This window comes from Canis lupus, chromosome 17, assembly GCF_003254725.2.
Source record: "Canis lupus dingo isolate Sandy chromosome 17, ASM325472v2, whole genome shotgun sequence".
Lineage (NCBI taxonomy): Eukaryota > Metazoa > Chordata > Mammalia > Carnivora > Canidae > Canis > Canis lupus.
The window spans coordinates 18560232-18582273 of NC_064259.1; the positions used below are offsets into that span (position 1 = coordinate 18560232).

The 22042-nt window shown below is 41.9% G+C and overlaps 2 protein-coding genes and 1 long non-coding RNA gene across 7 annotated transcripts; 2 read left to right on the forward strand and 1 right to left on the reverse strand.

Moving 5' to 3' along the window:
* Positions 1-404: 404 nt before the first annotated feature.
* Positions 405-22017, reverse strand: LOC112664715 (WD repeat and coiled coil containing). Of its 5 annotated transcripts, none has more exons than XM_025454530.3 (4): positions 21342-22017; positions 6541-8386; positions 3493-3610; positions 405-2270 (listed from the first exon to the last, which is right to left on the reverse strand). In XM_025454530.3, exons 1-4 carry the CDS (start codon positions 21521-21523, stop codon positions 2143-2145), a joined length of 2274 nt encoding a protein of 757 aa, XP_025310315.3. In that variant the 5' UTR covers positions 21524-22017; the 3' UTR covers positions 405-2142. The 5 variants fall into 5 exon arrangements, with proteins under 5 accessions (XP_025310315.3, XP_025310320.3, XP_025310318.3 ...); XM_025454535.3 differs by lacking the exon at positions 21342-22017 and adding an exon at positions 20719-20844; XM_025454533.3 differs by lacking the exon at positions 21342-22017 and adding an exon at positions 11439-11841.
* Positions 13384-13830, forward strand: LOC112664717 (60S ribosomal protein L32-like). The gene has a single exon (XM_035700325.2). It carries the CDS (start codon positions 13423-13425, stop codon positions 13828-13830), a length of 408 nt encoding a protein of 135 aa, XP_035556218.2. The 5' UTR covers positions 13384-13422.
* On the forward strand, positions 20916-22001 carry LOC118351101 (uncharacterized). The gene is made up of 3 exons (XR_004805920.2): positions 20916-21074; positions 21583-21776; positions 21929-22001. It is a non-coding gene; the product is annotated as an uncharacterized LOC118351101 (long non-coding RNA).
* Positions 22018-22042: the final 25 nt, after the last annotated feature.

A 22042-nucleotide genomic window follows, 5' to 3' on the forward strand; every position in this document is an offset into this window, starting at 1 on the left:
TGCCTCTCTATGTCTCTCATGAATAAATAAAATATTTTAAAAATATATAAATATAAATAAATTAAGCCTTTATATGTATTGTGTGCATCAAATAATATACCCATACAAAATTCAGAAAAATTTGGGTACCAAATGAGATTTGTAAATAACGTCTTTCCTTATGCAAAATATTCTCAACAGAACATTAAACAATACTTAAAAGATTATAGCTCTTCTGTCCTTGTTTCCAAAGCCAGCAAATACTGGATTATCTTCTATAGCTCCAATGACTATAATAATAGCAGAGGCCAAGGAAATGTCTTTTGTATGAGAGTTGTCATGGAATCACATTTGTTGTAAAGAAATACCTAATTTATGTGCCAGACTGTCCACCAGAAGAAATACAGAGACAACGTACACAAACATAAAATCAAGAAATTGTCTTTATACGAGCGATAATCACAGAAAAATAACATCAGAACATTCACAACGGCCACAACAACCATTAGTGATTTTATTGACTCATTCACAGGACTGACCAGGGAAATGGTGGCTATTACCTGTACCTTGAGGCACCCGCACTGATCTTACTGCCTGGTCCCCAGGCCCCTCAGGCTTTATAATAGTCTTTCATCTCGCCCAGACACTTCCTTTGCAGACAGAACCAGGCCTCAAGACTGTCCTCGGCCACTGCTCTCAAGCACCTGATTACAGACCAACGGCCTCCACTTCCATTATCCCAGCAGCTGCCTAATGCATCTGAACCACAAAATGTGCCCTCACTTCTTTCCTATTCCAGCTTCATCTTCATAAATGGTAACAGACAGACAGGAGTCCCCAAGGGTATGGAGTTGTTTTTTTTCCAGATAATTTTCAAGGAAAGGGGGCAAAAAGATGCATATGTGCTAATGGAACCTCAATGGCTGAAACAATTTATCTGCAGATGTACCCTGAGTAGCCACACACTCATCAATTTGTCATGATGCCGTCACTGAAATATATGATTCTGTTCGAGAAATGGCATGTCTATCTGAAGTTGCAATCAGGGCTCTTTCCACTTTACTAACTCGGCACTTTTGCCCATAATTATAATAAGTTGGTACTTTTAACTTACCTCAGATTGAGTGAAATTTCCAATTCTCTGAACTATGTTCTCTCACAGACTATGCTGGTCTCTAAGACTTGAGAACATCAAAATTAAAGTGACAACTTAACTGAGGGAGCTAACTACTGGACAAAAATAGGACATTTTTATGATCCTAAAACTGGGGGGCGGGCATTCTAGGGAGAAAATCAGGAGTAGTGACAGCATGTAATCATGCCCTAGACCGCACCAGAGCTTGGCGTTGTACCGTTAACATAAGCACATCCTCAAGTAGGGTCCACAGGGGTCAAAGCACTTGATAGTTCATCTGAAATTTGCCTGGGGCTACTTTTTAGGAGTATCTGGACCTTGGTTAGCCAGAATTTTTTAAGGAAGCTGGTTGAGTTAGGTTTAGATCCTGGCAGGTCCAGCCCACATTAGAACAACTGCCTATTCTGGGGACAGAAGTCCACTTAATTTTTTTGTCTTCTTTTGAGCTCTGCTGATTCCTGCTGGTTTGAGTAAGGAGGATATGTTGGAGCATATGTTCTCCAGTACCTCTCATTATCATCTTTAAGCCAAGGAAATGATCTATAACAATGCTGAAGTACCTTTTAAGTGCTTCTAAGACAGCTTTAACAGTTTTGGGCAAGGGACAGAAAGCCTCAGAGAAACCATAAAACACAATCCATATGGCACCATAATACTGTTTTGTTCTGGGAATTTTGCCCTTAGACAAAATCACACAGTCACGAATACATAAACAACCACTTTTTGAGCCATCTAACAAAGACTGAGCTCTGCTCCAGAGCAGTGAGCTTCAGCCCGGGGTGGGGAAAAGGGAAAAACAGCCAACGGTGGCAGGTGCTTCCTCGCTGAGCGACAGCGCCAACCCCAGCTGAGGAGAGTCCCTGGCGGAAAAGAGACCTCGTCTGTAATGGCCTCATCTGAAAAGCTATGTATGCAGCAAATACTCCACAAATAAGTATCAGGCAGTGCTGCTTCAACGGGCAGGTCAGCCAGTGGCATCTGGACTCTGGACAGTCAGGTCTTTAAAGGCTTCAAGAGAAGGAGCAGGATTAAGACTCTGAGACAGAGTCTGTGAAGACATTTGTGCTGCCATCTCTGATGGTTATTTCCTGAGTGGCCGTGAAAGTTAATGGGATGAAGCCTTCGCTATCAGCACAGAGAAGGATCCAGTGTGAGTCTGCAAGGAAAATAAACATAGGCAATTTAGGGTATCTCATCTTATTCTATAAAGAAAAATAAGACAAAAATTTTTTTGAGGGTAGGAATAGAATAGTTGATAATATTGAACTGATCATCATAAGACCAAGAAGAGGATGGGGAGACTGAAGGACAGTACTACGGAGGGTGAGGTTATACGGCAGGAGTGGGTAATGATGACGTAGGCATAGCTAGAGGACATCCATTTTTAACCAGGAGAGAGGCATGTATTACTCAGTGCTATGCACACACGTGTTAGGGTTTGTGTGGAGTATCCCTATCTACACGTTCTTTAGCAGTTTCTCCAGAAACTATGTGAAGGTGGAAATAGCTACTCTCTGGAGGAACCTTTATTCTTTAGATCCATGCCAACCTCTAGACATCTAAGCATGCTGAACTGAGTACTGCTAGACAAGAATGGTCCAGAAAACCCTGAATGGTTTGTTCTGGGGTAACCTAGGACCAGTGGCTTAAAAACAGCCTGTAAAACATTCTGAGACATTTTTATTAGTGCTATGTATGATGCTGAAAACTGGAAACCACTTAAAGGTCAAAGAAAATATGGTGCACCCAGAATGGAATATTAACCCCACCCAGGACAAATGACAATTATTAAGTCACATCACAAACACATGTGTCAAAACAGAAAAGTGCTGGCGCTACAATGTTCAAGGGAGGAAAAAATGAAACCGATTTCATGTTCAATGTGGTGGCTACCAATAGAAGAATGAGGCATGAAAAACCACCATGCTGTGTACCTGATGGAAGGGGCATATGGCTCAGTCCACTGGCATTTAGGGATGCCCTTCACATTCCCGTGATTGTTGTATATTAAAATGACAACTCCTTTAAATATTTTGCAATGCTGCTATGATCTTTGTTTAGTGCCACAGGTATATATGAGGTTTTATGTCACTCCTTTGCAGTTGTTATACATTGCTTTGTTTTTTTTTCATGTGTACATTTAGGTCTTCCAGCTAGGCTGTTAAGTTTTAAGTTTCTTAAGGGTAGAACCCATATTTTCCATGTTTTTTTGGCACCTATAATAGACGTGGGTATACTGTAGGCAATGAACAAGAATTCACTACCTAGTGAATCACTGAATGGTTCATATACTTCATCTTCATTATCAGTGAAAGTTACAAAATAGATGGTAGAAGGAGGTTGGTGAGGGGTACAGCCAATTTCTCAATTCTACCTACCATGAAGCATTTCAATAAGAGAGAGGCCGAAAGTCTGCTGGACTGTACTGAGCCTTAGTTTGCCATTGCAGAGGAGAATGGCTCTTTTTTCAACACCAGGACCTACATTATAAGATTTCTTCAAATATAAAAATAAAAGTGGTTAAACTGACTGCAGAAGCAACAGAGTTAACATTTCTTAAGAATAGAATGTATAAGTAGTTTTTAAAAATATTATCACTATAACTGGACCAGTTATAAATAAGGAGCTTTGGGCTACATTATTTAATACAACAAAAGGATTAGATCACAAAATATTTATGGGTTAGATTACCATGACATTCCTACTTAAAATATTTTAGGAAATTTTTAAAAAGCAACTATGACAAAATCCTAACAACTGTTTTGTTTTGCTTTACAGATTTTATTTATCTACTCATGAGAGACAGAGAAAGAGAGAGGCAGAGACATAGGCAGAGGGAGAACCAGACTCCTCTAGAGGAGCCTGATGTAGGACTCGATCCCAGAACCCTAGGATCATGCCCTGAGCCAAAGGCAGACACTTAACCATTGAGCCACCCAGGTATCTCAATTCTAACAACTGTTAAATCCAGATGCCAGATATAAAAAGGAGTTCATTATGTAGTCTTTATTTATGTGTATAATTTTTCCATAATAAAAATATATGTTAGAGATTTTTCATAATAAAAAAATTTTTAATCCAGCTTTAAACTACTTTTGGTTCCTTTAAAAACATCCAAAGGGCACTGGGATGGCTCAGATGGTTAAGTGTCTGCTTTCAGCTCAAGTCATAATCTCTGGGTTCTGGGATGGAGCACTACATCAGGCTCCCAGCTCAGTAGGGAGTCTGTCTTTCTCCCTCCCCGCCGCCCCCCGCGCTCATGCTCTCTCTCTCTTTTTCTGTCTCAAATAAATGAGTAAAATCTGTAAAAAATAATTTTAAAAAATAATACAAACCTATATATTAAACACTAGTAAATTTTAAGAAAAAACTAAAATACCTCTTCTTCATCTTTTTTTTTTTTAAGATTTTATTTATTTATTCATGAGAGACACACAGAGAGAGAGAGAGAGGCAGAGACACAGGCAGAGGGAGAAGCAGGGTCCATGCAGGAAGCCCAACATGGGACTTGATCCTAGGTCTCCAGGATCAGGCCCTGGACTGAAGGCAGCGCTAAACCGCTGAGCCACCCGGGCTGCCCTTGATCACTGTTAAATAAGAGTTTATATATTATTTATCAATGATTCGATACCAACTTTCTACAAATATCTTAAAATGAAGATATAGAAGTCCACAGTTATCAAATGAGTGTGATATTGGTAAAATTCTAGACAAGAGGTCAGCATTATAGTAGTTAGAGTATGGAGAACCCAGAGAATTAGATCCCAGTATATAAATTTATAGATGACAAATGTGGTGGTAGATCAAGTTCAGTGAGATTAAAGATGAATTTATTTTATTTTATTTTTTTAAAGATTTATTTATTCATGAGAGACACAGAGAGAGAGAGAGGCAGAGACATAGGCAGAGGGAGAAGCAGGCTCCTCGCAGGGAGCCCGATGTGGGACTCGATCCTGGAATCTGGAATCACAAACCGTATCTAAGGCTCCTTGTGCAGGGAGCCTGCTTCTCCCTCTGACTATGTCTCTGCCTCTCATTCTCTGTCTCTCATGAATAAATAAAATCTTAAAAAAATAAAAAGAAAGAAAGTAAGCTCTATGCCCAATGTAGGGCTTGAACTCAAGATCCTGAGATCAACGGCTGCGTATTCCATATACTGAGCCAGCCAGGTGTCCCAAAGATGGACTTTTAATAATGCTGCCAGCACAACTGGTTATCTCTCAGAAAATAAAAGTGGGCCATACACCAAAATTTAATGAAAGATTAAAAACTTCAATGTAAAAACTAATATAATAAAATAGTAAGAGAATCTAGACTATTACATGTACATTAATTTCTATAATATACAAAAAACCTCTTATAAACTGATAGCTCAATAGGAAAAAAATGAGCAATAGGCAATTAATCCTTAATTAGCCAAACACCATGAAGACATACTCAAATTCACTAATAGTAAAGGAAATACAAAGGAATAAAAGTGAAAAGCACTTCACACTTATCAGACTGATGAGGATTTGAGGGAAAGGACAGTCCCATAGGTTGAGGATGGGTATGTGAGGATACATTAAGTACAAAATCTCTGAGAGGCAATCTGGTAGCTCTGTTAAAAGTAGAAACATATATATACTCTTCAAATTAGCACTTCCACTTCTGGGAACCAACCCAACAGAAATAAAAGTAGGAGTACAAATAGATACACAGAAGAGTACTACTACAGCACGACTTGGAGTGACTGAAGACACAAAAGTGAAGAAGCCAAAGGCAATGTGAATATCCACCAACACGGGACCAGCTACATCAACAGTGCACTCTCAGCACCAAGAATGTACCCTAGGACCCTGTTTTGTACAACAATGACAACCTCTCCCACATCTATAGACCTATGTATATAAAGAAGTGTGTAAGATTATATGAGTATGACCTAAAATAGTGGAGGGAGCCACATTAAGCCGTGGGTTAAAGCGGATTATGGTGGGGGGCAGGGCCAAGTTCAATGGGAAAGAAAAAATGTTTATGATAAAAACAGATAAGATATAATCCCATTTGTGTAATACTGTATGTTTGCAGATGCATTAAACTTTTTAAAATCAACCTAACCTTTCTCTCTGCATAAGGAAAAGTTTCCCACAGTGAAATACCACATAAGGAAAATTCTTTTTTTTCTAAATATAAATTGCCAGGATGAGTACACTCATTCATATTTTATACCACGCATGTGATATAATCACAGTGTATGCTGGCATGTGTGCCCATCTGGTTGGCAGCCAACCAACCCAGAGAGGTATAACAACTTGCCTGTAATGTAACATGCCCAGTTCAGTGAAGTTCAGCTAGAACACCATCTTCCTCATCAATGCATTTTTCTTACCAGTACCCACTGGCTGCAGGAACTTTTACGTACAGTGGTAGCTCCTCAAAGAAGTTACCTGATAAGTGATGTGCACATAGGGCAGATCCTGAGAGGGCGGATACACAGGAGAGGACTTCTCACGATGTAGAGCATCTGTGAGTTCAGAAAGACATCGCTGTACTTCAGTCAGGGTCCTAGATAAAATTTCCATTTCCTTAGACAGCTGGTAAATTTCCTTTTCCCTTGGTAAGTTCTTTCTTGGAAGCAAATTAGGAGGTTCTGGACTTAGGGTGTGGTTGGGTGTGCTCCTGGATCTGGGCAGTGATACTGAGCCGTTAACAGGCTCAGCATCTAGAGTTTTAAGAGTGATGAAGCCATCACAGACACTGGTTGGAGGACTTTTGATTTCTTTAATAAGGGTTCTTTCAGGCTTTCCACTTTGCCTGCTGCCTTTAGCTGTTAAGAGCCCTCTGTTTTGGTAACAAAAATCTGGGGAAAGACTTTCAATTAGTTTTTTTCTGTCTGTTTTATTTAACAGAGTGCTGAAAGTAGAGTATCCACTCCGGTTTTCACTCGATGTGACTGGAAGTTCTTCTTCCAATGTTACTTCTCTAACAATCAAATGAATGGTATACTGATCAGTCTTTGAAGAAGGAAGAAATGCTGAATCAGTGGATTTTTGTCTTCCTACCAAAATTAATAATAACTTATCTGTCAGGAAACATAAACCTTTTGGCTTTTCATTTCTCTCTAATTGAATTTGCTGGATGTTTGGTGTGAACGATGGAATGACAGAATAGATAAAAATTATATTGTAAGTATTGGAAGCCACCGCCACCACCTGTGCTTTAAGATTAAAAGCTATTAGATCAGGAGCCAGAATGCCGGGAATGGTGACTTTTTTGGTCTGGGTGACCTCTTTCTCAAAGGTCACAAGGACCAAATGTGAAGAATCCAGGCCAGTTCCTGTCAAGAAGTCCTTTTTTCTTAGGCAAATAAGAGAACTACTCTCAGACGTAGCTGTATTGAAATGTATATGAGTTAGATCCAGAGGATCTGAAGAGGAAGAAACAGGAGACACTGATGTTTCAAAATTTGTTTCAGAAGCAACTGCTCCCTCATCCCCAATGGGTACTTCCTCAGTAATTGGTGAAGTACACAAATGAGTGTCTTCACCACCAGGTGGAATGGCAAAGGTTTCGGATGCATTTAAGCCACAAATCTTATCTAGTGGAAGCTCAGTGGCTATAGCAACCTGTGAGTTCACAGTGGCACTAAGGGAGCGCACATGGCTGTCCACATCAAACACCGGATGGAAGGAGCACCTGTGGAGAGTCTTCTGAGCACTGTCCCAAATATAGGAATGCAGGCTGCTACCAGATGCCACCACCAGCCTCCGGCCATCCTGGGTCCAACAGGCACAGTGAATGAGGCCCTGGGTGTCAATGTCCACTTTCACCCTGGAGCAGTCACAGTGAACACTTGGGAAGACTGACACATCCTGTGCAGTCAACACAGCCAGGACAGCACTCTTTGGATGCCACACACAGCCCTGGGGAAGGACAGGGAGTGACTGTCTAATCTCACAGATCCAAGACATCACCCATTTGATCGTCTCCGTAGTGCTGGGACACAGCTGCCACACAATGACATGATTCTTGTGCTGGACAGCGAGCAGAGCAGCCATGTCAGCTACACCAGGCGGGGCCCAGGACACCCCATATACATGTTCAAACTGTCCGATGACCTTGGAGTCCCCAAACCTGGCCTCTCCACTGTGAAGCTGTAAATCAGTTAGGACTACCTGATTCCCGTCAGTCCAGACCAGGCCATGAACTGGGTGTACTGCCTGGTACAATGCATTCATCCCTGTCCTGAGAAGTCTTCCTTCTCCCAACTCCATCCTTTTGGATACAGGTTGTCTGAAATCAGTAAAAAGGAAAGTTTTAGTGGGAGAATATAATCAGACAAATCCAAAACATAGGACATTTTACAAGACAAATTGGCTTAGGCCTTTCACAGGTCAATGTTTCAAGAAGATAAAAGGACAAAGGAATGTGACAGGTTAAAAGACACTACTGAGCCATAACAAGCAAACACAATTTGTAAACTTTAATTGGTTCTTGAATTGAGGAAAATAACATTTTCTATAAAAAATAGTTACTTTTATAATTATTTTTTTTAAAATATTTTATTCACGAGAGACAGAAAGAGAGAGACGGAGAGGGAGAGAGAAGCAGAGACACAGGCAGAGGGAGAAGCAGGCTCCATGCAGGGAATGCAACGTGGGACTTGATCCCAGGGACTTCAGGATCACACCCTGGGCCAAAGGCAGGCGCCAAACCATTGAGCCACCCAGGGATCCCTGATATTTTTATAATTAGAGAAATATGAATATGCAATGGATATTAGAAGATATAGTAGAGTTATTCATTTTCTTAAGTGTGACCATGGTATTGCGGTTATGAAGGAGAAGGTCCTTACCATTTAAATATGATGCTTAAGCATTTGGGGTAAAATGAGATGATGCCTACAATTTGCTTTCAATTGGTTTTGCAAAAAAACAAAAACACCAAACTCCATACATTTTATATAGAAATGCAGAAAGATCAAATAGATGTAGCAAAATGTTAATAATTCTTGAATCTAGATTGAGGCTATATTGGTATTCATGGTACCTTATTTTTATTTTTTAAAGATTTTATTTATTTATTCATGAAAGACACAGAGAGAGACAGGCAGAGACACAGGCACAGGAAGAAGCCGGCACAGGGAGAAGAAGGCTCCATGCAGGGAGCCCGATGTGGGACTCGATCCCAGGACTCCAGGATCATGCCCTGGGCAGAAGGCAGGCGCTAAACCACTGAGCCACCCGGAGATCCCTGTATTCATAGTACTTTAAATCTAAAAAAGTTTTCAAGGGATCCCTAGGTGGCGCAGCGGTTTGGCGCCTGCCTTCGGCCTAGGGCGCGATCCTGGAGACCCAGGATCGAATCCCACATCGGGCTCCCGGTGCATGGAGCCTGCTTCTCCCTCTGCCCGTGTCTCTGCCTCTCTCTCTCTCTCTCCCTCTGTGACTATCATAAATAAATAAAAATTAAAAAAAATATTATAAAAAAAATAAAAAAGTTTTCAAAATAAAAAATTGAGGGGTGCCTGCATGGTTCAGTTGGTTAAGCATCCAACTCTTGATTTCAGCTCAGGTCACAATCTCAGGGTTGTGAGATCGAGCCCCACACTGGGCTCCACACTCACTGGGGAGTGTGTATGAGGATTCTCTCTCTCCTTTATCCTCTGCCCCTACTTCACTCATGCTCTCCCTTTCTCGCTCGCTCTAAAAACAAACAAACAAAACCCGAGAAAGACCTCTTTCACCATCCAATTTCTGTTCTTTCACTGCCAAATCACATTAATTGATATTTACATCCCTGATTTTATTGGCACTTATTTCCTTAACTCCCTTCAAGATGGCTTTTTCTTTTTAAAGATTTTATTTATTTATTCATGAGAGACAGAGAGAGGCAGAGACACAGGCAGAGGGAGACGAAAGCTCCCTGTGCAAGGAGCCTAATGCGGGACTCAATCTCAGGACCCCAGGATCATGACCTGAGTTGAAGGCGGATGCTCAACCGCTGAGCCACCCAGGTGTCCCACATCTGCACTCTTCTCCTGGCTCCTTTGCTGAGCTGCAATGCTATTCAAAGATTTGTTAGGCTTCACATGATGGCTGATATTAGCCCTGCCCACATTGACTTCAAACTGGATGTGCATTAAAAAAAAAAAAAAAAAAAAGGGCTTTTTTGTTCTCAACAGCAGTTCCTTTTTTTTTTTTTTTTTAAGATTTTATTTATGAGAGACACACAGAGAGAGAGAGAGAGAGAAAGAGGCAGAGACACAGGCAGAGGGAGAAGCAGGCTCCATGCAGGGAGCCTGATGTGGGACTCGATCCCGGGTCTCCAGGATCAGGCCCTGGGCCGAAGGGGCAGGCACTAAACCGCTGAGCCACCCCGGGATCCCCATCAACAGCAGCTCCTTAATGGATATCACCGTTCTCATATTCACTCAGGCTAAAAACTCATCTCCTGTACTCTCAGTTAGTCACCAAGTCCTATTAGTTCTTAGAACTCTTTGGGAATCCAGTCCTTGTCATTCCTACCAGCACCATCCTGAATCACATCACTGTCACCTCGAGCCCAGATGACTGCAAACATCTCCTCTAGTGTGGTTCCCCAACTTGTCTTTCTCTAGTCCATCTGTGCAAGACCAACCTTAAAAGGTCCTTTTAGGAATATCATTTATCAGCTTAAAAATCGACAGATGTTATCCACTGCCTAGAGCTGTGCTGTTCAATAGAGTAGCTACTAACCATGTATGCTTTGTAAATTTAATTAAAAATTTAAAAAAATCCAGCTTCTCAGTCACACTAGCCCTTTTTTGAAGTGGTTGAAAGTCACATGTGGCTTAGTGGCTCTCATATTGGACAAGGCAGGACGGAACATTTCCATCAGTTAAGAAAGTTCTGATGGACAGCACTGGCTGACAGGATCACATCTGAACTCTTCGGCTGGGCATTCAAACCCCAAGTGTGGACATACTTACCCCCCAGGTCTTCTATTTATTCATCTTCATAGTTACAATGCCTGGCCCATTCAAAACATGTAATAAATGACAGGTGAATTGAAGGCCCGGCTTAAATACCACCTCCTCCGAGAAGTCTTCCTGAATCATCCTACAAAGGTGATACTTTCCTCCTAATTCCTTTTTTTTTTTTTAAAGATTTTATTTATTTATTCATAGAGACAGACAGAGAGAGAGAGAGAGGCAGAGACACAGGCAGAGGGAGAAGCAGGCTCCATGCAGAGAGCCTGACGTGGGACTCGATCCAGGGTCTCCAGGATCACGTCCTGGGCTGCAGGCGGCGCTAAACCGCTACGCCACGGGGGCTGCCCTTTCCTCCTAATTCCTAGCCCTTACAGTCCAAAGCACTCCTGTGACATCTTCAGTTTATTACTTGTGATCATCAGTCCTTCTTTCATGTCCTAGCTCTCAATTCACAACTCACACACAAAGGCCTTGAGAGTAGGAACTAAGCTTCTTTGCCTGTCAGTTCCTAGCGCATTTCATAAGTGCTGGCAAGTACTTTCAGATGGATTGCTCTGTATTCATTACATCATAAAAGGAGTTTCCAATTGGGTCATGGTATCACCAGGGGTTGTGTTGTCATCAGTTTTGTTTGTTGCTTTAGGCTCTTATGATACTGTCAGTAAATCTCTTTGTACTGCATTGGACGTTCTTTCCAAGTCTGTTAAATAATCCAGCCTCTTCCTAACAATCAAAACAATGGGGGATATATATTAAGAGCTATTTCCCTCCCCTACTGGGCCACAGAGTCCTAATACAGACATACACCAGCATTTCTCATTTTCTGTATGATTTAAAAAAAGAAAAAGGTTAACCAACCATACATATTAGGACAAGTTCCCAGGTCTTAAAGAACTCATACTGTCATTTAAACCATGAGGACAAACAATCAAACTATGTTAATAGGGGTGCCTGGGTGGCCCAGCCCCTTAAGCAGCTGCCTTGGATTCAGGTCCTGATCCTGGAGTCTCAGAATCAAGCCCCCATATGGGGCTCCCTGCTCAGCAGAGGGCCTTCTCCCTCTCATTCTGCCCCTACTCCAGCTCGTGCTCTCTCTCTCTCTCACTCTTGTTCACTCTCTCTCAGATAAATTAAATCTTTTAAAAGTGTTTAAAATTAAAAAAAAATTTAAGATTTTATTCATGAGAGATAGAGACATAGAGGAGAAGCAGGCTCTATGCAGGAAGCCTGATGCAGGACTCGATCCTAGGACTCTGGGATCACTCCCTGAGCCAAAGGCAGATGCTCAACTGCTGAGCCACTCAGGCATCCCTAAATTTATAAAAAAATAATGTTAATAAATCATATATTTGTATGATATAATTTCAACATTTTATAAAACTAATGTAGGATTTCGTAACAATGAAATGTTTCTTCTTAGAGTAGTTCGGGGGGGGGGGGGGGGGATCTTTATTTCTAGTGATTATTATAATACAGAGACTCTATCAGTGCCACAGTATGAAAATCTTTCCTTGAATCACCTTATGTACAGAACCTGGTCTACAGTTGCTTTAGTGAGCTTCAAGTTCAGATGCACTAAAAGTTGGCTTCGGAGGGACTCCTGGCTCAGTGGATGAAAGTCTACCTTTGACTCAGCGTGTGATCCCAGGGTCTGGGATCAAGTCCCGCATTGGGCTCCTTGCAGGGAGCCTGCTTCTCCCTCTGCCGATGTCTCTGCCTCTCTTTCTGTGTCTCTCATGAATAAGTAAATAAAATCTTAAAAAAAAAAAAAGTTGGCTTTGGAAAACCGAACAGCCTAAGCTCTAACGTCATTTCTAGCATCCCTGGATGGTGAGTTCACACATATCTAAGATACATAAGGTCAGATGAGAATACGGCAGTAACGAGAATAAGTTGGATATTCTAACTTATCTCAAAGATGAGTATTCATTTTCAAATATAGATAAACATGACAAGCAATCTTTATCTAAAAGGCAAAAAAAAAAATCACCTCAGGTAAATCCTATTTCAAAATTCTATCAGTGAGTTTATATATATATATATTTTTTAAATATATATATATATATAAAATATTGGCTGCAGGAATAAAATGTTGCAACAATAAATGTGCAAGACTGATTTTTAGACAAAAACAATTAAGAACTTTCACATAGTCGTTAACAAAGAGTACATTAGCTAGATAACTTAAAGAAAAACATTATATTTTTTTGACCAAAAGATGTTTATGAAATTTATTCTTTTAGATTTATTTATTTAGAAAGGATGGGGCTCTTTTCCTCACCGCTGCCTGCAGAGGTGGCAGCCATCTATTGCTGGGACTGCTTGACACCATCTCTGTCTCTTTCTTGAAGGCCTCATGGCTATCCTCAGACCTCTGGTACAGCCCAAGATCATTAAAAAGAGGATCAAGAAGTTCATCCGGCACCAGTCAGACAGATATATCAAAATTAAGCGCAACTGGCGGAAACCCAGAGGCACTGACAACAGGGTATGTGGAAGATTCAAGGGCCAGATCTTGATGCCCAACATTGGTTATGGGAGCAACAAGAAAACAAAGCACATGCTGCCCAGTGGCTTCTGGAAGTTCCTAGTCCACAATGTCAAGGAGCTTGAAGTGCTGCTGATAGGCAACAAATCTTATTATGCAGAGATTGCTTACAATGTATCCTCCAAGAACCATAAAGTCATTGTGGAAAGGATAGCCCAGCTGGCCATCAGATTCACCAATCCCAATGCCAGGCTGCATGGGGAAGAAAATGAATAGACAGACAGCTTATGTGCATGTCATATTTGTGTTAATACAACCATAAAACTACAAAAAAAAAAAAAAAGAGAGAGAGAGAGAGAGATGGGCAGAGAGAGGGAAAGAGAATCTCAAGCAGACTCCCTGCTGGGCACAGAGCCCAATGCAGGGCTCCATCCCATGACCCATAAGATCATGACCTGAGCTGAAATCTCCAATTAGACACTCAACCAACTGACTCGCCTAGTTGCCCCAACACTTATGAAAAATTTAAAAAAGATTTTATTTTTATTTATTTATTCATGAGAGACACAGAGAGAACAAGACAGAGAATCAGAGACACAGGCAGAGGGAGAAGCAGGCTCCATGCAAGGAGCCTGACGTGGGACTTGATCCCGGGTCTCCAGAATCAGGCCCTGGGCTGAAGGCAGCGCTAAACTGCTGAGCCACCGGGGCTGCCCAATGTTATGAAATTTAAATAAAAATATAAAGCACAGTAATAGAAATTAATTCTAATTCTAATATTTGTAAACTCATTCATTATATTGGTATTCATTAAACAAAAAATGTTAAAAACTGTGTTTAACTTTTAGGGTTTTTTTTTTTTTTTTTTTTTTTTTTTAAGATTTTTTTAACAAGTAATCTCTACAACCAACAAGGGGCTTGAACTCACAACCCCAAGATGAAGAGTCACATGCTCCACCAACTGACCCGGCCAGGTGCTTCTAACTTTTAGTTTTTAAATTTATTTAGCCATGGGTCTTTTAAGAAAACACCCTAAGTGGGAATATTCACCAGTTCTGAGAAGGAATTAAAGGCAGACAGTGAACTTGTCACAAGTTTTCATGAGGTAAAAAAATCTCCAAAATTCCTGATGAATCATTTTTCTGTCCAGACATAATGAAAAAGAGAACGAAGGAAAAAAGTGTTAAATAAAAATGAGGTACCCAAAATATCTTGCACCTCCACAATCCCAGCTGAAAGGAGATGGTTTTTTAGCATTAAAATTGTGTTGTGGACACCTGGGTTGCTCAGCGGTTTGGTGCCTGCCTTCGGCCCAGGGCCTGACCCTGGAGACCCAGGATCGAGTCCCACTGTTGGGCATGGGGCCTGCCTGTCCCTCTGCCTGTGTCTCTGCCTCTCTCTCTCTCTGTATCTCTCATGAATAAATAAATAAAATATTTAAAAATAAATAAATAAAATTGTGTTGCATGGTGAGCACAAGTACAACCCAGGAACCAGCATTCCTGAGAAATTATTTTTCCTGTAAAATAAGGTCAAACCTTTGAAATGTAATGGCTATAATGTTTTAATAATAAGTCTTTAATAATAGGAATGAAATTCCAGATTTTTCTTTTCTCTCACAGGTTCATTTTATGATTGCCTCTGTAGAATACTAGTTTTTACACTTGGCCATTTCTGCAGCTCAAATACATTTATTGGGCACCTCTAGTTCAAACTTCCCTGATCACAAACAGGATAGTAGAAATCAGTAATTTAGGGAAAATAATCGCAATGCCTATGATAGCAGTTCTCGGTTCAAAGTTTCAAGACAGTGACAGGAATCAAGTAAACAAAAAATGTGCACTCTACTACTAATCCTGTGTCTGTAAGTTAATGTAATCACAATTTTTGGGTGTAGCCCTGCTATGATGCTATGATGCTATGATGAATTAGGGAGAGCCAATAAAACATGCAAGATTGGGCAGCCCCAGTGGCGCAGCGGTTTAGCACCGCCTGCAGCCCAAGGTGTGATCCTGGAGACCCAGGATCAAGTCCCACGTCAGGCTTCCTGCATGGAGCCTGTGTCTCTGCCTCTCTCTCTCTGAATAAATAAATAAATCTTAAAAAAAAAAAAAATGCCAGATGCACTGAAAGCCTGAAATGAATCAATTCATCATAGGAGTCTATCAATACATTAGATGGGTACCACAAATCCTTTTTGTAAATAGATTATGAGGGATCCCTGGGTGGCTCAGTGGTTTAGAGCCTGCCTTTAGCCCAGGGCGTGATCCTGGAGACCCGAGATCGAGTCCCACGTCAGGTTCCCTGCATGGAGCCTGCTTCTCCCTCTGCCTCTCTCTTTGTCTCTCATAAATAAATAAAATCTTAAAAAAAAAAAAAAGAAAATGTAAATAGATGATGTAACAATTATATATAATACCATAAATGTATGTAAAGATTAAAATCTTATAAAATTCAAAAATCTAATTCCAAAACACATCATGTTATTTGACAGACTGATCACATTTTTATTGCAGTCCAGGATCCAAGATGTCTTAAAAGCATCTCCTTTTGGGGCTCCTGGGTGGTTCAGTCAGTTAAGCGTCTGCTTTCTGCTCAGGTCATGATCCTGGGGTCATGGATTGAGCCCCACATCAGGCTCCCCGCTCAGGGTGGAGTCGACTTCTCCCTCTCCCTCTGCCCCTCTCCCAGGTCTGTGGTCTCTCTCTCACTCACTCTCTCTGTCAAATAAATAAAATTTTTAAACAAACAAAAAAAAGGATCTCCTTTTTAAAGTTTTCAAATAGTTTTTTTCATCTATATTCTTTCTTTAGAGGGAAAAAAAACCCTAAACATGGGTACTTGTATATATTTACATAAAGATGCAGACAAAAATCAGGAATGATTCACACCGAAAGTGTTCAATATTGGTAATTAAAATGGAGTGGGGGTGTTGTAAGAGCTAAAATGGGACTCTCTTTTTCTGTATTTTTTGAAAAAAAAAAGTTTTATAATAAACATGTATTCAAATGGCCTTTTTGTGATTGAAAGGAAGATTTATTTATTTTTAAAGGTTCTATTTATTTATTCATGAGAGACAGAGAGAGAGAGAGAGGCAGAGACATAGGCAGAGGGAGAAGCAAGCTCCATGCAGGGAGCCCGATGCGGGACTCAATCCTGGGACTCCAGGATCATGCCCTGGGCTGAAGGCAGGCACTAAACCGCTAAGCCACACAGGGATTCCCATCAATAAACATATTTATAGTGATGTTTAATCTTACTAGTAAACAAAGAATTGTCTGAACTTGCAGTATCCATTCTTTCACCACTTTTTTTTAAAGATTTTATTTATTCGAGAGAGAGAGAGAGAGGCAGAGACCCAGGCAGCAGGAGAAGCAGGCTCCATGCAGGGAGCCCTACACGGGACTTGATCCCGGGTCTCCAGGATCACACCCTGGGCTGAAGGTGGTGCTAAACCGCTGAGCCACCTGGGCTGCCCACGCCACTTTTTAAAAAGTAATCTCTACACCCAAGGTGAGGCTTGAACTCATGACCCAGAGATCAAGAGTCGAAGACTCCACTGACTAAACCAGCCAGGCACCTCCTCACCATTCTCTTCTTAACCCACTCCAAATTGTCTCTATTATCACCTTTTTGAAATAGCTTTCACCAAGTCACCAGTGCCATCTATGCCACAGAACCCAATGGACATTTTTAAACCATTCTTTACTGAGTAGTATGTAGGTGTCAAAGACAGAACTTGAGAGGTCGCCGTTGAGAAGTCTCTAAATCCACAGAAATGTATTCCCTACTGGGCACCTGGGTGGTAGTTGGTTAAGCGTCTGACTCTTGGTTTCGGCTCAAGTGGTGATCTCAGGGTCCTGGGATCAAGCCTGTCAGGCTCTGCACACAATGAGGAGTCTGCTTGAGATTCTCTCTCCCTCTGCTCCCACTTATGCTCTTTCTCTCAAATAAAGAAACATTTAAAAAAAAAAAATGTGTTCTCTACCAAACTGCCCGGTGATTGGCTTTTAACTTATCTGCAGCTTATTTCTCATAGTCTTTGCTAGCCTTGTCCTAGCTTGTAGAACCTTTTACTAAGAAGGAATGGTCTATTATGCTTCCACACATGATGTCAGATTAAGTGGGTCTGTGCTGGCTTGGTAAATGGAGAAATAAGTCACCTGTCATTACTAATGAAGAAAACTGCCATCTCTAACTCACTGGTCTTATATAAGATAATATATGTTTTCCTCTAATATCTACTTATGCACTTTTAAAAGACTTTTATTGATAAATAATGCATGATACATTTTCCCAGGCAGAGACAATTCCTAATGGGCCAATTATATCAAAGGCAATTTATATGATATGTTTTAGGCCACCCAAGTCAGTCTAATATTACTGAGGGTATATAAGGCCAGGGGTAGCATAGGGTAAGGATTTGTAAATAAGAGAAAAACAAATATAATAACATTACTGAGATTTTTAGAAGAATCAATTTTAGTATTTTCATCCTCAGTAACAAGAAGAATTTGGCATATTTTCTCAAAAACCTAACAAAAATTACAAAACTCAGTTCCTAAACCTTTGTACTCTACTGCTAGTTCAGGTCTTGATCATCTCTCCCTTTTAAGTAGGGTAGGTCAAGGAGAGGTCCTCTGGACACCAGTCTCGTTTTTCCCACAGAGCCTGGATGCTCTATGTGATTGGGCAAAATCTTTGTGTTCCTTAGATTTATTTATTTGAGAGGGAGAGTGTATGTGTTTGCATGTGCACGAGATGGGGGGTAGGGGTAGAGGGAGAGAATTTTCAAGCAGACTCCTCACTGAGTGCGGCGGGGGGGGGGGGTCCTCTGAGGGAGGGGGCTTGATCCAATGACCCATGAGATCATGACTGAGCTCAAATCAAGAGTCAGAGGCTGAAATGACTGTGCTATCCAGGTGCCCCAGGGCAGAATCATCTAAAAAAAAAAATTACAGCTATGGTCAATTTGTTCTTCTGCTAAATACTATCTCTACAGTCTACATATATATAAAAAAAGTTCCTTCAAAATGTCTTAGCAAGGTATTTCAGGCCTTCTATTTTTTGAGATCAACATACCTTTCCAACCTTGTTTCCCTGAGCATAAAGGGGCCGCTGAGGAATTTGGAAGAACTACCATACATTCATGTGATAATGTGCAGGATGGACCTGAGAAAGAAGAAGGCTGATAAGTTTAATAGGGGCATGAGATAGTTTGAATGTCACAGTGAGCCAAGTTTGTAGCTACTTCAGTAGAGAAAGAGGGCCTGATTCAAGAGATATTTCTAAGGCAAATGGGACAGATAATGGTATCAGGTAAGATAAGAGTGGTGAGGAAGAAAGGAGATGTGAAATTGTTGAGGGACATTTGGGTGGCTCAGTGGTTGAAAGTCTGCCTTTGGCTCAGGTCATGATCCCGGGGGGCTGGGATCCAGTCTCGCATCAGTTTCCCCATAAGGAGCCTGCTTCTCCCTCTGCCTATGTCTCTGCCTCTCTCTCATGAATAAATAAATAAAATCTTTAAAAAATTGTCGAACCATTAATCAAAGATATATAGGGCAGAGTGTGCTTCAAAGGTAATCAGAGATATATAGGGCAGAGTGTGCTTCAGGGTGTGCAGTGTGATAAATTTTGTATTAGATCTGCTTCATGTGGGCAGCCCTGGTGGCTCAGTGGTTTAGTGCCTGCCTTTGGCCCAGGGCCTGATTCTGAAGACCCGGGATTGAGTCCCACGTCAGGCTCCCTGCATGGAGCCTGCTTCTCCCTCTGCCTGTGTCTCTGCCTCTCTCTCTCTCTCTGTGTCTCTCATGAATAAATAAGTAAAAATCTAAAAAAAAAAAAAAAAAAAAAAAGATCTGCTTCATCTAAGATGTCTATAGGGTAGCAATGTACCTTAGGCAGTCAGAGGTTAAGGGTTTGGAAGTCACTGTCATAATGTAGGTAATTAAAACCAAAGCAGTGGACACCCTGGCTGTGAAAGATCAGAGCCAAGAGAACAAAAGTTGAAATAGCCTTCAGACGTTCCCCAATTATTCTGTATATTAAAAAATATTTAAATTCTCCCTGATGCTAACTGTATCCTTGTGACTATAAGATTTCAGGGAGTTTTAGGGAAAGAAAAGTTCACTGTTTTATTACTTCAGGGAAGAGAAGGCCAGAACCAGGACCTGGTACTCAGCCTATGGCCATTTAATTCTTGTTTTCAAGACAACTCAGGTGAGAATCAAGGCGCTTAGGCGAACTGGACCACTTCCAGTAGGTTTTTTTTTTTTTTTTTTTTTTTTTAAGATTTATTTGTTTGTTTGTTTGTTCATATTCAGGCAGAGGGAGAAGCAGGCTCCATGCAGGGAGCCCGATGCCGGATTCGACCCCGGGACCCCAGGATCACGCCCTGGGCCAAAGGCAGCGCTAACCGCTGAGCCACCCAGGGGTCCCCCTCCAGTAGGTTTAAACAGAGTTACACAACCTCCAACTTGTTTTTCTGTTTATTGTGTTTCCACTATAAAATAATTTCAAGTGCTTTACACTTTTTTTCTTTTTAGTCAACACAGGAGAAAGGCAAAAAGGTAAATTCCTAAAAAAGCATATTCATCCAACGGCAAAAAAAAAAAAAAAAAAAAAAAAAAATCCCTCTGGGACTTTTTTCCTATGGAAAATGATTACATTTTCCAACCATACTGTCCAATCTCACATCACGATTTTTTCCACTTATATATTAGCGTTTTCCCATGCCATTTAAATTCTATAAATATTTTTAGAAGCCACTTAATCATATTCACTCCGCGAAGGCGCATACTTTTTCCTCACTGTGGAGACACCTGGTTCTGAGGCTTTAAAGCCAACTTTACCTTCTTGTACGTGACGCTGTGATAAGGCTCTTTATGCATAAAGCACGTTCTTCACCCCGGGTGGCTGCCCCGGGACATAGTCCCAGAAGTGTCACTAGCGAGTCACGTGGAACACATTCAAACCCTCAGCCCCTCCCCCCTCGCGGTCCGCCGCCCGGGCCCCCCGCGCGCCTCCTCCTCCCTTTCTCCCCATCCTCTCGGCACACCTGGGCCCAGCCCACTCCCCAGCAAGCGCCGGCCCCTCCACCTCCCTCCGGGCCCACCCTCAGCCTCCCGACACCAGCTAAGCTGGGCAGCTGCGGAGACAAAATACCTTCGGGATTACTCCCCACAGAAAATAAGACTCCCGGGTGCCGCGGGATCCCGAGCCCGGAGCGAATACCGGAAGCACCGGCCCCCAGGCTCCTGATAGGACAGCGGTAGCCGGGCAAGTCCCACAATGCCCTCTGTCTATTGGCTCTTACTTGTGCCACGTTAGGGGAGGGTCCTTCCCTTTGACCAATAAGCTCGGGCTTCGCTGCATGGATCTCTGGGAGTAGTAGTTTCTGTGAAACTCCATCTACAGTAAACCAGCCACACATTCGCCCTCCCTGAAGGGGAGAGCCTTCCCCCACTTCTCCTCGATTTTCTGAATCTAAGAAAGAGTACAGGATTCCTAGAGTCTACACGGTTTCTTAACTTTTTTCGGGGGGGGCGGGCGGGGAATGGGGTCAGGAGGAGGGATGGTATCACTTCTTTAAAATGTGATAAAAATCCCCCCCCCCCAGAAAAATGTACTTATCCCTATCCTAAATATTGTGCATTCAACTGAAGCTGCTCCATGGACCTATCCGAGTTACAAACCCCTGTCCTACACTTTCCCCAAGAGTGCCTCCCCATGGACCATAGTCCAAGGAAGGACCCAGTGCATCACTAGATTTTAGACTAGCTGCATACCTGGGAGACTCTGGGCCACGCCGTGAAGCAGTCCATGGGGAATTTCGGATGCTGACCCTCATAGTACAGTTGGCCATCATCTTTCTTGAACAAAACAGCCAGTGCTCCTTCAGTGATGCTGATATCCTCAAGTCTGACCTAACCACCTGGGAGCCTTGGGGGTGGGGGTGGAAGAAGAACATTTCTAGGGTCCACTCTGGGTGCCTTTGCTCAGGCTTTTCTCCTCGTGCCTATATTCCAGTGCCACTGGTCAGAACCATGCTTTCACGTCGATTTTTAGAACAATGCAGGGAAAGATGAGAGAAAAAGAGAGGGGAAAAAATAAAGTTCCATTCATTCTTCAAGCAAATGTCATCTCCTCCAAAGATGTTTTTCTAGATTCCTGGAACTCTTTTGGGTGGAGGTGAAGGGTCTAGCGTGGAAGAGGAGCTCAAGGTATAATTTATTCATTCATCCCACAGCACGAATCACTCCACGCTGTAACTAACTCTCCCCGTCCCCGCCCGTCACAAAATTTCATTCTTTGACGACAGCGATTCTGCTTTAATTAAATTGGTATCCTCAGGGCTCTGTTCTTTGCCTTGAAGGTGGGCATCTACCTGTGAGTGCTGGAGAACTACGCGGGACGGCGACCAGGGGTTTAGGGAGATCGCAGTGGGGTAATGGCCGGTGCCCTCCCCCCCGCCCCCTCCCCCCGCCCG